General features: G+C 45.6%; 1 protein-coding gene across 2 annotated transcripts in view; it reads right to left on the reverse strand.

Moving 5' to 3' along the window:
• Window positions 1-5,657: 5,657 nt before the first annotated feature.
• LOC123373646 overlaps window positions 5,658-15,623 on the reverse strand; it is an 85,699-nt gene continuing 75,733 nt past the window's right edge. For both annotated transcript variants that reach the window (XM_045022681.1, XM_045022683.1), the window contains exons 32-34: window positions 10,582-10,726; window positions 8,858-9,004; window positions 5,658-6,781 (exon numbers count right to left, since the gene is read on the reverse strand). In XM_045022681.1, the coding sequence (XP_044878616.1) occupies window positions 6,592-6,781; window positions 8,858-9,004; window positions 10,582-10,726 (482 nt within the window). In that variant the 3' untranslated portion in view covers window positions 5,658-6,591. The remainder of the gene's footprint in view (window positions 6,782-8,857; window positions 9,005-10,581; window positions 10,727-15,623) is intronic.

Raw genomic sequence — 15,623 nt, forward strand, 5'->3', positions numbered from 1 at the left:
CTCCAGCTGCAGAGACAATTAGTACGGTAGAAAGCAGATAGATAGGGGACTCGTGCTGGAGACCTGAAATGCTTTAAAAACAACACACCTGTTGGAGATCCCATATCAATAAAAGAAAAATGCAGCTAAGCTTGCAGACTGCTGGCAGGGAAAGCTCCCATTGGCTCCCATAACAGGTTTGAATTCCCACGTTCCCCAGGATCAGGCCTCACACTGATGATTTTAAAATTACATTAAACAAAATATTTGGGGAAAAAAATCATTTCCTCCTTTACTTACCCACCAGAGCTTTGGGTTCCCACTCAATGGGCGAAACTCTTGCACAGACTGCCCACAACGTTGCCAGCTGCAAAATGGCTCAACAACTTTTCACTGGAAGAAAACCACCCAGAGTGACCATCCCCTGGAAAGCAGCTTCAAGCAAAGAAAGAAAGAGAGTCTGAACTTTCTCCACACACAAAGATGTCATTCTGATGCTCTGGTGATTGGTGCCATAGAAATACCCTAGATGGAGAGAGATGCTATAGTGATATTCTTAATTATAGGTGAAGCTGGCGATAGAGCTTGTAAAAGGGAGATCACTGACAGCACAGGAGACTCCCTACTCTCAGTTCTGTTGCCCAGCATCACAGCAGCTGACAGCAGCAATTGCAGGGAAAGTCCTGCGCGGCCGTTGCAGCTCCGGGATGGAAGATGCCAGTGTATATGGAACCTTAATTTAATTTGGCTGCCAAACTCTAATAAGTCTCTACTGAGCATGTGCAAACTGTGATTTTTCAGAGGCCAAATTTGGGCACTTTTTCATGGGAACACCAAAAGGCGCAACCCTAACACCAGGAAGACCCCCACCCCTGCCATGTTTTAAGTCCCTGATCCAAAGCCTGGAGGCACTAGAGCTTCTAAAACAATTTCTTACAACCAATTCATTAACATGGGCAAAGCAACATATTTCCCCCTAAACTTGTTCTCAGAAATGGCAGAACCGTTTTTGCTGAAATTTTCCAAAAATTTCAGCCTGAGGTAGACATTTAATCAGCCAAAATGATTAAAGTTTGGCAGAGTTATAAGCAACTAAAGATGGATTCTTATAATGGGAAGTGCTGGAAAACTTCACCTGTAGCTAGAGCTACCTGTGCCACCTAGAATACGCATGATGCCGAGGCACTCTGGTGGGCACGGTAGAAAGGCAGCCAGACAGACGTTACTAACATGCAAAGCAGTGTATGAAACTCAGGAAATGCATCGCCGCCTATGGATTTAGATGTTAGTGATCTCATCCTCTCTTGCATAAACATAGATCTCTGAACTGAAGTTTTAACCCTTCTGATAGCTTTTACTCTGTGATTTTTAGCTATACACATGCATTCTGCGAGGCCCCCTCAGATAGAGAGAGTATAATTTTAAAGCATTTCATAATGCATAATAAAGGTTAAATGAATGGTGTCCTGATACTCAGTCTCAGCAAAGTCAGCAGGACTGGAATAGCAGGGGGCTCGTAGGTTCAGAAGAGAGGAGCTTTGTGTGTGGAGGCAGAGGTAATAAGGTAAGGTAATAATTGGAGATATACCAATCTCCTAGAACTGGAAGGGACCTTGAAAGGTCATCAAGTCCAGCCCCCTGCCTTCACTAGCAGGACCAATTTTTGCCCCAGATTCCTAAGTGGCCCCGCCCCCTCAAGGATTGAACTCACAACCCTGGGTTTAGCAGGCCAATGCTCAAACCACTGAGCTATCCCTCCCCCCGCCAAGTGCGTGCTTGGGGCGGCAAGCACGGGGGGCGCTCTGCCAGTCACTGTGAGGGCGGCAGGCAGGTTGCCTTCGGCGGCTTGCCTGCGGAGGGTCCGCCGGTCTCGCGGCTTCGGGGGACCTCCCGCCGAAGCCGCAGGACCAGTGGACCCTCTGCAGGCAAGCCGCCGAAGGCAGCCTGCCTGCCATGCTTGGGGCGGCAAAATGCCTAGAGCCGCCCCTGGGCAGAGGGCACAGGAATGGAGTAGTAGGGATGCTGAGGTGGATTGGTAGAGCTGTTTAGGGCCTGGGGCTGGAACCGAAGGTAATGCACAGATAGGGATTGGGAAACACAGCAGAGATGGTGGTGCCCAAAAATGAATATGAAGGCATGCTGCGGTCTCCAGTTCACTGGCAGAGCTGTGCAGCAGCTTGCAATTGGAAAATCAGGAGGTGGAGCAAGTCAAGAATATGGTGCATCACAATAGCTGCATAGGGGTACACACCCTGCCACACTGCAGCTGGCTTTAGCCATAGTCTTGGGCCTTCAGTTTTATGAGCAATAAATACACTCACAATATAAAATCTAAAATAAATTAAGCCATGAGAATTTCCAACTGCTCTCTGGGTTAAATGGTTCTGCTGTCCTGAAGGGTCATGGTCTTGAACTGCCAGCCAAGCACCTCCACATGCAAAACAACTGCCCCAAAGGAAGTGCTTTACCAAAGCAATGGCTATTCAGAAATCCACATGCCTTTATCAGGCTCAGGGACCCATTTTCACATTCTGCACATTGTCAGTGAAAGCAAAAGAAAACCAGACATGAAAATGGAGCTCTGATCAGACAGGCAGCAGAACTTCCTGCAGCCAACTCTGAGCATTAGCAGAGAGATGAGGCAATCCAAACAGAGAAAAGGGCCTGCAGTGGCAATTGTCATTATGCTTAGTAAAGGGAATACTTGATGCTGCATAGATAAAAACCAAAAAGGTTTTAATGACTCAGTATAAGAAAACTGGATTCAGAGAAGAGGCACTGTTGCCAGGCAACCTAATACCATAGAGACTGAAAGTTTATGGCTTGTTATGGCAAGACAGGTGCAGCCAAGTATGTAGTGAATCTTGAGAGCTGTGAGAACCTGCCACTCAATGCCCTGCTGGTAGCTATGGATTAATTTTCACTATAGTTCCTTGCACAGCCAGCTCCAGCTTTTTTGCCGCCCCAAATGGCGAAGGAAAAAAAAAAAAAAGATAAAGCTGTGATCAGCGGCACTTCGGCGGCAGCTCTACTGCACCACTTCATTCTTCGGCGGCAACTCAGCAGACAGTCCTTCCCTCCGAGAGGGACCGAGGGACCTGCTTCCGAATTGCCGCCAAAGACCCGGACGTGCCCCTTTCCATTAGCCGCCCCAAGCACCCGCTTCCTTTGCTGGTACCTGGAGCCAGCCCTGGTTCCTTGCTTAGAATAAGTCTCTCTTTCAAAAACCCTCTATCATAGGGCTAGTTATCGTAACCTTGGCTCATAGCCTCATTAAACCACATTCTGATCACCTTCCTTCAAACACCAAGGCCCTGTCCACACCACTGCTGAATCTGTTGTAGAAGCAACTGTATGTAAACATAGCTGGGTTCTAGATAGATTTTCTTCTGAGAAGCATCCTATAACCATATTGGAAAATCACATTATACCTTACCTACTGTGATGAAGTGAGCATTTTTGGCAAGATTTTTTCTGAATCCTATGTGTGCCTCAGTTTTCTCTATACTTTGCACGGTTACCCAGTTGGGGAAAGGACTAAGTTTGGTCTCAGGGCAGGCTGAGGGCTTGGCAACACTCACAGCAGCGTCCCAGCTGCACTGGTGCAACTGCACCTCTGCAGCGCTGCAGTCAAGGTGTTGAAGGAAGAAGCCCTCTCATGGACTCAGGGCTGTCTGCACTGGGGGTCAGGTCGGTATGACTGTATTGCTCAGAGGTGTGGATTTTTCACAGCCTTGAGCAATGCAGTTATACCAATGTACATTTGTAAGGCAGATCAGGTCTAAGAGACAGTTGTGTGCACATTGCCTAGCTGTCTCAGTAATCTGAATGGGTCATTAAAAAGGACCAGCCTTGGCTGACTTATATCAATGGAAAATCAAAGAAAACAATGGCAAACCCAAGCACCAGGACATTGACACCTTGCAAACAACAACCCTGAGGGTGGAGGATGTCCCTGCCTCTCAGCAGGGAAGCTGAGCAGATACCTCCAGCTGGAGAATGAAGGACTGAGGTCTGAGGTGGAGGGATAAGAGCTGGCTTCTGGAAGAAAGCTTGGGACTCTCTCACCTGGGAACCGACTAAGGAAGCAAGTCAAAGAGAAAGACAGAGTGCCAGAAAAAGGAGTTCACTACAGCTTGCAGGTGGCTTGCTCTGGAATGACCAGAATGGCCTGTGCTTTACCCTCCATGTCTCTATGGGTAGGTCTATACTTACCGTGCGGGTCGACGCGGAGAGTTCGACTTCTCGGAGTTCGAACTATCGCGTCTAATCAAGACGCGATAGTTCGAACTCCCCACGCGCTCCGGTCGACTCCAGAACTCCACCACCGCGAACAGCGGTGGCGGAGTCGACCTTGGAGCCGCGGAGTTCGACCCCGCGGCGTCTGGACGGGTAAGTCAGTCGAACTAAGGTAGTTCGATTTCAGCTACGCTATTCGCGTAGCTGAAGTCGCATACCTTAGTTCGACACCCCCCCCCCCGTAGTGTAGACCAGGCCTATGTTTACTTAAGGACTTCCTATTCTGTGTTCCAGTTGACTAACAATCCCTACCTACTATTCTGGAAACACTGTTTGAGTGTCCCTGCAAATACTGTGTGAAGAGCATTAATCCCTGAATAGTGTACAGGTCTCCACCAGTCTATCTCAGTTGGACTCGCTGAACAGAGCTCAGGTGTGAAGCAAGAGTTCTGAAGCCCCAGAGGTTCAATCTTGGGAGGCGGTGTGGTTTATGCTGAAGGGAAAGTGAGACCCCTTGGGGGTCTGGAAAATCGAAGGGGTTCCTCCAAGACACTGTCCAAAGTTGGGGACATAGCACTGATCCTGTGGATCTCTGACACCTACTAAATGGACTAATCTATGGTCCTATCCGATAGCAATTCATTTGTTTGTTCCGTGACACGGGGCACTGTACTGGCTTGTAGAGTATACAGTACCAAACCATGTTTTAAACATGTTTCTGAACTGTGCTACAGCCCTGCTAAAGTCCAGTGCTACAGCATGACTTGGGCACACAAGTAAAACAGTTTGATCCTGGCTACTCTGCAAGATCAAACCATGTTTTAACTCTGTCAGGGATCACGGTGTTGTAATTGGGATCCACAACATAGTAGAATACATGGGAACTGGTGGAAATAATTGAACTTGTAATTCCCTTTTGCAGGAGCCCTGATTTAGCAGGACTCTTGGAGAGTAACAGACATAACATGGTTAGCTTAGCCCAGGGGTCGGCAACCTTTCACAAGTGGTGTGCCGAGTCTTCATTTATTCACTCTAATTTAAGGTTTCGCGTGCCAGTCATACATGTTAACATTTTTAGAAGGTCTCTTTCTATAAGTCTGTAATATATAACAAAACTATTGTTGTATGTAAAGTAAATAAGGCTTTTAAATGTTTAAGAAGCTTCATTTAAAATTAAATTAAAATGCAGAGCCCCCCGGACCGGTGGCCAGGACCTGGGCAGTGTGAGAGCCACTGAAAATCAGCTTGCGTGCCGCCTTCGGCACCCGTGCCATAGGTTACCTACCTCTGGCTTAGCCTAATGATGAGAACCAATCCTGCTTGTCTGTTCACTATTGTAGCATAATTAGCTGGTATGATATTGTAAAGAAATAAAAGCTGAGTGTGAAAATGAAAGACAAAACCAGGGTGAAATGTTTGATATTTTCTATTCCCTTCATTTATTACTTTTACACAGTTTACTGACTTGGGTAGTTTCTGGCAATTAATGGATGGTTGCACTGAGGGCTTGAGTTCTCGGGCAGAACTACATAAAACCTGTTGGCTTCAATGAACAAAAAACAATTTGGGGTTGGGGGTGAATTTCAGTTAATCTGTTTTGCAGCCCTCAATGTTGGGTTCACCCTGGCTCTCCACACTGAAATTTTACTTCAGACGTCTTCAAGGAGGGGGCAAAAGCTAGTGGACATTACCAGCCTTCTAGAGTCTCCACATGGTGAGTTCTGGGCCACTCTCCCCTTCCCAAGGTCTTTAGATGGAGGCAAACCCTGTCAAGTAGTTCTGGGCCAACTGAGTCACCTCAGGTCTCGGATGGTGGGTAGTGTAGGGCTACCTGGCATCCTTCAGAAGCCTTTTTGGTATTGGGAAGCACAGCAAGCCTGCTTGCAAGCTCCTCGGATGACAGCTGGTGGGAAGAGAGGACCATCTAGCTCCTCCTCAAAGACATTTGTTGGGGGAATAAAGGCCCACTCCCTCATAAAGATGGCTACAGGTTAAGGGAGAGTGGTATGAAGTTTGTTGGGAGGCCCAACCCAGTCCCAGGTTCACATAAAATGGTCTTGAAGTCAGTGCACACTATAGTGAGAGCGCAGCTCTGGTAATGAAACCAGAAAAGTTGGATTTTGGCATAAAAGTTTTCCACGACCCTACTCCCTGGTTCTCAGCCTACCTAGGAAATGCTATCTCCTTTGGCTATTATTGCTCATTGAATATTCACTTTGGCACTAACGAGTATCAACTATGGAGTATTAATACAAGATTACAGAGAGAAAACAGATAACAATATAGCTTGAAAAAAATATCACATTACAAAATGTGATCTGCAGGACTAAACAAGTGGTCTTGTTATGGTGTTAGCCACTCCTGGAAATGCCTTCATAAGGCAAGAGGGTGTCGCATTGCTGCAGGAGGCTGAGACTGCTTGTGCACACTGTGGGGCAGAGTTTGACGCATCCTTTCTTTTTGTTTGGGGAATCGGACACTCAGTAACCTGTCTTCCAGTGGGCTGCTTACAGGCGGGGTTGAGGATATTGAAGGAGTCTCAGCATTCACCAAGATGTACCTCCTTAAAAGAAAAACAGAAGACAGAGTCATCTCCAAGTGATTGATATTAAGGTAAAGGTACACTTCAATCTTCCTAAATGCTAATACTGTAGGTACTATGCTTGGAGGAGGTGGGCACTCTGTATTCATTTATTCATGCGCTATGATCATCCAGTTGTGGAAAGGGCAGTTGTTGTCAACTATATGGAGCTAAGTCAAAAGGGGCTGTTAGGAAACGCAAGCAGGAAATGAGATAATGACTAGAGGTAAGATACCTCTGAGGAAAATGCCTCAAGGATCATTAAGAAAACAATGACTGGGCTGTTAATTAGGAAGGGCCCGCCTCCTAGGGCTGGCAGACTAAGGCCAGAAGGAGACAAAACAGTTAAAAAGTTCCTCTTTGAAGAGAAAGGGGGACCAGTTGTCAGAGAAAGAGGCTGACACAAAGAGAGGCTCTGTAGAGGAAGTCGGAAGAAGGTAGGCCTACCTGGCTCATATCACAGGGGAAAGTAAGCATTAGATACATAGGTTGCCCTGTTCTCCTATGCTATGTGGTTTTCCTACTGTTAAGAATAAATACTTTATTTTGAAGAGGCTGACTGGTCATAGGATGCCACTGCTCACAGAACTGCAGATACTGAAACTAACTCTGGCCTGTGAGGGTAATCATGGTTAGCACACAGAGGTCTGCAACTGAGGTCCTGGTGTAAGAAAGGGAGAATCACGGGGTTTCACCCCACAAAAGCTGACAGCTTGAGGCTCATCTGGTGGGAACTTGTGGAGGTGCATCCAGAGAGATGTAGCTAGCCCTGTAACTATCAGGGCTGGCTCCAGGGTTTTTGCCGCCCCAAGCGGCGGGAGAAAATAAAAGCTATGATCGCGATTGGCGGCAATTTGGCGGTAGCTCCACCTCCGCTTTCTTCTTCAGCGGCACTTCAGCGGCAGGTCCTTCCCTCCGAGAGGGACTGAGGGACCTACCACTGAAGAGCCCGACATGCTGCCCCTTCCCCTTGGCCGTCCCAAGCACCTGTTTGCTGAGCTGGTGCTTGGAGCCGGCCCTGGTAACCATGACATTCTGCATGCTCTTCAAGGGCTCTTGAATAAGCCAGGCAGTCGTATCAGAATTATACTAATAGCTTGACATGGTTATCAAACAACCGCTTCCTTTACTACACCAGAGTGAGCTTCTCAAATATCTCTGGAGGATCCAGCCACAAAGCAGACTCTCTCCTTTTAGGCAACCTTCTGCATCTCTGCTTTACAAACAGCCACAACAAAGTGTTGGGCAGGAGGAGACACCAACCTGGTGTCTATACAACACACACATTCTGAAAATATCTTGATCAGAGTCGTCTTTGTTGGGCACTTCTCAGCCACCTTTGTTCTGTGCCCACTGCATCATTCATAAGTGCAGGCAGCTACCACCTGCACATCCAACAGTCTGGGCTGCTGTCTACTTACCCTAAAGGCCTGTTCTCTGCTCTGAGAGTCAGTGTTCAAAGGGGTGGGATTTCCAGACTTGGGCTCTGAATGTCTCTGCTCCAGGATTGGTCCTGCTTTGAGCAGAGGGTTGGACTAGATGACCTCCTGAGGTTCCTTCCAACCTTGATATTCTGTGATTCTATGATTCTATTATATGTATAGTGCTGACTGAAATGACCTATTCTCACTTCATGACACCTGGTAACTTGGCAGATAATTCCCTGGATTGCTTTGTAAACACCTGTCATTTCCGCTAGGAAGTACAGCTTTCTGTGCTGCTGTTATTACACCTTAGATAAAATTGTGAATTTGCCCCAAACAAATTCCTTTTTTTTCCACTGAGAAATCTGACTCTTACTTTTGAAATAAAATAAAATAAAATAAAATTCAGGGTGACCATGAGAACTGTTTTACTATTTTACACATTTATGAAATGCAATATTTGCCTTTCCTGGATTTTTGCCAGCAGTGAGACTGCTGTACACATCTTTACCGAGGGAATGATGGGATCAGACGGTAGCCAGTGAGTGAAGCATGATGGGATTAGGAAAAGCCTGGGGAAACAAGAGTGATTATTCATCATGGGTTGGCAGACACAGAGGGCTTCTCTACTTACCCTTTGCTAGGGATTGATCTTGTAGGTTGCAGATTTCTCTCTACAAGGAGGCTGCTTGCTTTGCCTTCTTTAAACAAGTCCAGCATCGTCCTTGGGTAACACAGTTTTGCCTCCAAGTCATGAGTGGTCACAGGTCCCCAGGCTAGTCTATAATATCACATTAGATTAATTTAAAATAATGGGGGTAAAAGAAGATTAAAAAACAAGAGGAAAACACGAGTTATGAAGCATACTTAAGAACCAAAAAATACAGGGTCCAGCTGGAAATCTCAGTTCAGGGGAGGCCAACGATCCCCTAAGAATCCGATCTCTAATGGAAAACTGTTGGCTTAGGATTTAAACTTTTCCCAAAATCAGAGTCAGTGGCTGCTTGATATTGTGCAGTGACACTGCTCTGGCCTGGAAGTGCCATTGGAAGAGGCAGCCTCTGCTTGCAGCCTCTGCTTCCAGCCCAGGGCTGGAACACAACATTCGGAATCAATGCAAATATCTGAGTGAGATCGGGTAGCTCCCTCCTGCCCCCAAACTGAAAATTCCTTGTAGTTTCCATGAGTTTCCTGGAACAGAACCTCTTTTGGTCATAGGGCTACACATATTGTTCAGTGCTTCTGTCTGCAAGGGTGAAAAACATGATCATTTGATTTAACCAAGGTGTGGCATCAGACACAGGTAAGAAACTGCAATATGAAACAGTCCTCACAGTCTCATGTTACATGAGGACTGGATTTTAATCCTCAATCCAGATATACACTTGAGTTCAGGATTCTGGAATCCCCTCCTCCACCGGCATAACCCTCTGTGCATTGGAATATTGTCCTTGATCTCAGGGAGTGCAAGGGGAGGCAGGAGAGGAAGAAAAATGGCTATGAACGGACATCTTCCTGCTTTGACAGAGAGGAATGTAAACATTGCCGCTAATTTGCACACGGAGCAGCTGATGCACAGGGGTGAAGTGACTTGCCCATGACCGCATGGTGAGTCGCTGGTAGACCAAGGAACAGAACCAGGCATCCTGATTCCCAGTCCCCTCTTTAGCAGCTAGCCCATGTTCCTTCCCCTTCCTATAGAAAAAAAACAAAACAAAACTCCCAGTGAAACTTTTGTGCCATAAGAGGGAGTTCTCTGCAAGAGCTCCTGGATCACTTGTCAAACTTGGCAATATCTCCTACAACCAGCAAGAAGTGAAATGTGCTGCAGAGGCAGCAAGCTCGGCTCTTGCACAGTGTTGGGAAAGAGTGTTTCATGATGCACCGTGGTTACTCCTTTCTTGATCAAAGTGCAATGTTGCTCAGTTCTAAAGGGATTCCTGCCCACGTCCCCTCAGCGGGGAGGCTGCCTGTTGGAGGCTTGAGTGTGGGGAGAGGGTTTAAAGGAATCACTCATAAAAACAGAGACTTTACTGGAAGAGGGAAATGCAGACAGGGGAAAAAAAACAGTCCTCCAGTGCTTGCACTGTCCCATTCAAACCCTTGGCTTGCATCCAGAACTCATCTCATTGGTCTTCTGAAAAACAAAACATCACTGACTGCTGAGAGGATAGTGCTGCTGCTCCCCACATGTTCAAATCAATCTACTACAAAGCTAATGAGACTCAGAAAAGGCTTTTACTTTTAACATTCAGCCTGTGAAGCATTAATGTTTCCCACTGAGTAGTTCACTTGCAAAGGAAGAGTGAGCTGGCTCAGAACCCGGATTTCTCAGCGTGTACTGAATGTTCTGTTTACCTGTAAGGAAACTCCCTGGAAAAGTTGATGGGGCCCTCCTGCATCACAGCGCACGGATGGGAAAGGACATGGGACTTCTTGTGAGGCTGCATCCAAGCAGCAAACTCTATTTCAAAGAGGTTTTCAGAAATCTGCAAATTCTGATCTAGAGAATGGGAAGAGAAAGATAGAAGGCTCTTAATGTATTTTTATATACAGAAATGAACTCAGACAGATATCTAAACTACCGCATCTCACTTGCATGGGTCTGTATGCCTGGGAGTGAGAGAGACACTAAACTCCAAGCATTTGGGGAAACTTTAAATCACTCAGCATTTTATTGCATTCTTTTCACTTAACACCTTTTTTATTTAGTTTATTAAGCCCCTCTGTAGCACTCTATACCCTTATGTATAGAAAGGCTCATTGCATTTATTAAAAAATACTGCTTACATGCAGTGTTTTACATAGAGGGCCAGATTCTGAGGTGATGCATAAAGGAACATACATTACATGTCAGGAAAAAGGTTTAATTGAATTTAAGGAAGCTCAAGTTGGTGTCACATTCCAAGGGGCAGGAAGACAGGAGTGTACTAGGAGAAGCATCTTCTAGAGGGTGTAATAAAGTAGAGAATTAAAATAAACTATCCTGTATTTTAACTTACAGCTTCTTCTGGCTCCTTGCTATTTACATTAAGCCAATTTAGACTCCTTTGTACTCACTTCCTGATATGTAACTAGGGTGACCAGATGTCCTGATTTTATAGGGACAGTCCCGATTTTTGGGTCTTTTTCTTATATAGGCTCCTATTACCCCCTACCCCCATCCCGATTTTTCTCATTTGCTGTTTGGTCACCCTATATGTAACCTAAACTACCTATTCTAGTCTCTTTCTAGTCTGTTCCATATAGATTCTCAGGCAAAGCACATCACCAGGTATCTGAGCTCCCTTCCAGAGTAAAGGATAAATCTTACACAGCACCTCTGAATTTGGCCTACTCTTTTTGGGGAATCACTGCAGCAACACAGTATCTATGAGAGTATGGATTACATGATTTTGGCAGTGTATTCTTGTATTCAAACACACATCCCTAACCTAAACACCTGCCTTGACGGCTCTGTTCTCCATACTTTAATACTATCTTAATTAAGAAAGAGTGTGAAGCTTGTTTGATAAATAATCTTTTTCTGGCATTTATAAACTGAATTATTTGTAGATTGAAACTATTTCCTTTAAATTTGCAAACAGCAATAGGCTGAGCTAAAGGAAATTGTGGGACAGTGGTATTCTGTCTTCTATGAAATAAGTCCACTTACCTGCCTGTTAGGCTAAGAGAGAATTTAAAGTGGAGGATCTTACAGTGAAAGACACATTGAGTTCTCTCTCACACAGGTCTTGCCTGCAGTAGAAATGCTGTTACCCGTTCAGGGCTGCTGGAACAATTTTTATAGTGGGGATGCTGAGAGTCATTGAATCAAACTGTAATGGATATACATGGAAACCACTTCAAGCGAGGGCGTGCGGCAGCACCCCCAGCATCCATAGTTCCAGCATCTATGTACCCATTATTCCCAAAAGGTGCTAGCACAAATAGACAAGATCTCATGCAGGCTGACTCAGGTGTTTTTATCAGTGTCCTGTTACCTTGTCCAGAGCACTGCCCCTTGGGAATAGTCAGGAAGGACATTTCTAGCAGAGATGCTGCCATGAGCACTTTACATTAGTTTAGGTTAAGGAAAATATTATTTTGCACTGAAAGAATGTGCTTTTCTCTTTGCCAATAGTCACTGAATATGAGAGGTAAAACCAACAACCTAAAGAGCTACAAACGAAGTCTAAAATGTGCCCCCAAATCCAAACAAACCTACACTGCTTCAGCCAAGCTTTTATTTGCCCACGTGAAAGAGCTGCCACCCCCACAGCACTGATGGTTTGGCCAAAGGGCCTTCCCACACTGATGGAGCAAAGTAATGGTTACAGCTAATCCATCTAAAGGGCCTATTCAATACATGGCAGCCAATCAGTCAAGAGCCTGAGAAATGACATCAGAAGATAGATACTTGAGGTCACAATCAGAATTAAATCATCAGTGCAGGGTATATTTTTTCTCTTGATGTCATTAGGCTGCTGATTAGTTGGCCTGCTTTCAACAGTCTTTCGATATAGAACTGTTCAGATTGGTTATTAAGGATTACTCTCAGCTGGCTTTAGACCCAAGAAGGGATTATTAGAATCTAATATTAGTGGTATGTATTTAAAGATGGATTTTTGTAAAATCTCAGTAAATATACTTTTAATTTTTCTGATTAAATATATCCTCTGTGGTGCTGTGGCTAGAACTGAGTGAATGATTCCTTGGGAATAATTTACTTGATATATGTAACTTCTTTTTCTGCTTGAGAACAATTTACAAGCAGACCATGATTCCCTCAGATTTGTTTTTAACTTAAATTTACTGCACAACGTTTGTTTGTTTTTTCTCTATGGACTGATCAAAAAAGTTCGCTGCAAGTATTGGCTACTCAATATTCCACTGAGCCGTAATTGGTCACAAAAGTCCCATAGTCACAGATGTCCCATTGCTTTGTTTCTGTTCCTTGGTTATAACTCCTATATGCAAAAGAAAGAGTGAGGAAGCCACTGGAGCTTTGGAGTAGATAAATAGGATCAGGGAATTTTTTGAAACATTAAACCTTTCCCTTCCGGATCAGCCAGACCTTGCCCAAGGCATCATTCCCAGAAAAAACAGGCTACTGTAAAATTTATTGGATGGCTTCTGAAGTGACATAATTTTTTTTTCTTATCACATTCACACAAAGTCATTGAGTCTGTGATTCTAGCTGTGAAGGAGGCGGTTAGCTGAAAGTATGGCTCATGTGCCAGGAATCTGGCCATGAGTTTGGGGAATATTAACTGTTGTGTCAAACAGTAAGACATCCAAAATAAAATATACTAGGCATATTGCATGTATTGATTTGTAATTTTCACCACAGTTGTTTACCCAGACTAACTGCAGATGCTTGCACTGCACTACTTGCAAAGGGTGAAGTCAGATCTTTTAATTATCTCTGCATCAGGGCTATGGTGAAGGGTTTTGCCAGTTTAAAACAATCTGCAATTATTTTAGTGTGAAATTCACTTTCTTTGAATATTCATACAAATAATACTCAATCGTGTGTGTGCTCACAGAATCACAGAATTGTAGGGCTGGAGGGATCTTGAGAAATCATCAAGTCCAGCTGCTTGCGTTGCAGCGAGACTAAGTAAATCTAGACCATCCTTTACAGGTGTTTGTCCAATCTGTTTTTAAAAACCGTCAATGATGAGGATTCCACAACCTCCTTTGGAAGTCTATTCCAGATCCTAACTACCCATATAGTTAAAAAGTGTTTCCTAATATCTACTTATATCGCCTTTGCTTCAGATTAAGCCCATAACTTTTTGTCATACCTTCACTGGGCATGAAGAACAATTGATCACTATCCTTTATAACAGTCCTTACAATATTTGAAGACTTATCAGGTCCCCCCTTCAGTCTTCTTTTCTCAAGACTAAGCATCCTCAGGTTTTTTAACCTTTCCTCACAGGTCAGGTTTTCTAAACGTTTTATCATTATCATTTTTGTTGCTCTTCTCTGGACTCTCCAGTTTGTCGACATTTTTGCTGAAATATGGCGCCCAGAACTGGACACAGTACTCCATCTGAGGCCTTACTAGTCCTGAGTAGAGTGGGACAATTACCCATGTCTTACATATGACACCCCTGTTAATACAGGGTTAATGGAAAGCAAAGACAAAAAGGGCAGAGGTAAAAGCAAAGGTAAAGTGAATTTTTTTAAAAGTCTGAGCATATACACAGAAAACAAAAGCACAGTGCGACTGCTTGAGAACCAGAAAATGAGACTGATTAGAAATGAGAATGAAACAGACCAACCTAGTTTTAAACTGAACTGAATGCAAAGAAGTAAACAGCATAAACGGTGCAAAGCAAATTTGAGTTTTAAAATTCCTTCCATTTTAATAAAAGACGGTTACTCACCGTAGTAACTGTTGTTCTTCGAGATGTGTTGCTCCTATCCATTCCATTTAGGTGTGCGCGCCGCGCGTGCACGGCTCTCCAGAACATTTTTCCTCTAGCAACTCCGGCGGGCCGGCTGGGCGCCCCCTGGAGTGGCGCCGGTATGGCGCTGGATATATACCCCAGCCGGCCCGTCCGCTCCTCAGTTCCTTCTTGCCGGCTACTCCGACAGTGGGGAAGGAGGGCGGGTCTGGAATGGATAGGAGCAACACATCTCGAAGAACAACAGTTACTACGGTGAGTAACCGTCTTTTCTTCTTCGAGTGATTGCTCCTATGCATTCCATTTAGGTGATTCCCAAGCCTTACCTAGGCGGTGGGGTCGGAGTGAGACGTGGCCGAGTGTAGGACTGCTGAGCCGAAGGCTGCATCGTCTCGAGACTGCTGCACCAACGCGTAGTGGGAAGCGAAGGTGTGTACCGAAGACCAGGTGGCCGCTCGACAGATGTCCTGAATGGGGACATGGGCCAGGAAGGCGGCCGACGAGGCGTGCGCCCTCGTCGAATGTGCGGTGAGTCGGCATGGGGGGACGCGAGCAAGCTCGTAGCACGTTCGTATACATGACGTCACCCAGGAGGAAATCCGCTGCGAGGAGACCGGCTCGCCTTTCATGCGATCGGCAATCGCTACAAACAGCTGGGTCGAATGCCGGAAGGGCTTCGTCCGGTCGATGTAGAAAGCGAGGGCCCTGCGGACGTCCAGGGTGTGGAGCTGCTGCTCACGAGGTGAGGCGTGCGGCTTCGGGAAGAAGACCGGGAGGAAGATCTCTTGATTGAGGTGGAAGGCCGACACCACCTTGGGGAGGAAGGCCGGGTGCGGTCGAAGCTGCACCTTATCCCCATGGAAGACGGTATACGGGGGACCTGCCGTCAGGGCGCGGAGTTCCGAGACTCGTCTGGCGGATGTGATTGCCACGAGGAAGGCCGTCTTCCAGGTGAGATAGAGCAGAGAGCACGTGGCCAGAGGCTCGAAGGGTGGTCTCATC

Source organism: Mauremys mutica, chromosome 7 (assembly GCF_020497125.1).
Source record: "Mauremys mutica isolate MM-2020 ecotype Southern chromosome 7, ASM2049712v1, whole genome shotgun sequence".
NCBI classification, from domain to species: Eukaryota; Metazoa; Chordata; order Testudines; family Geoemydidae; genus Mauremys; species Mauremys mutica.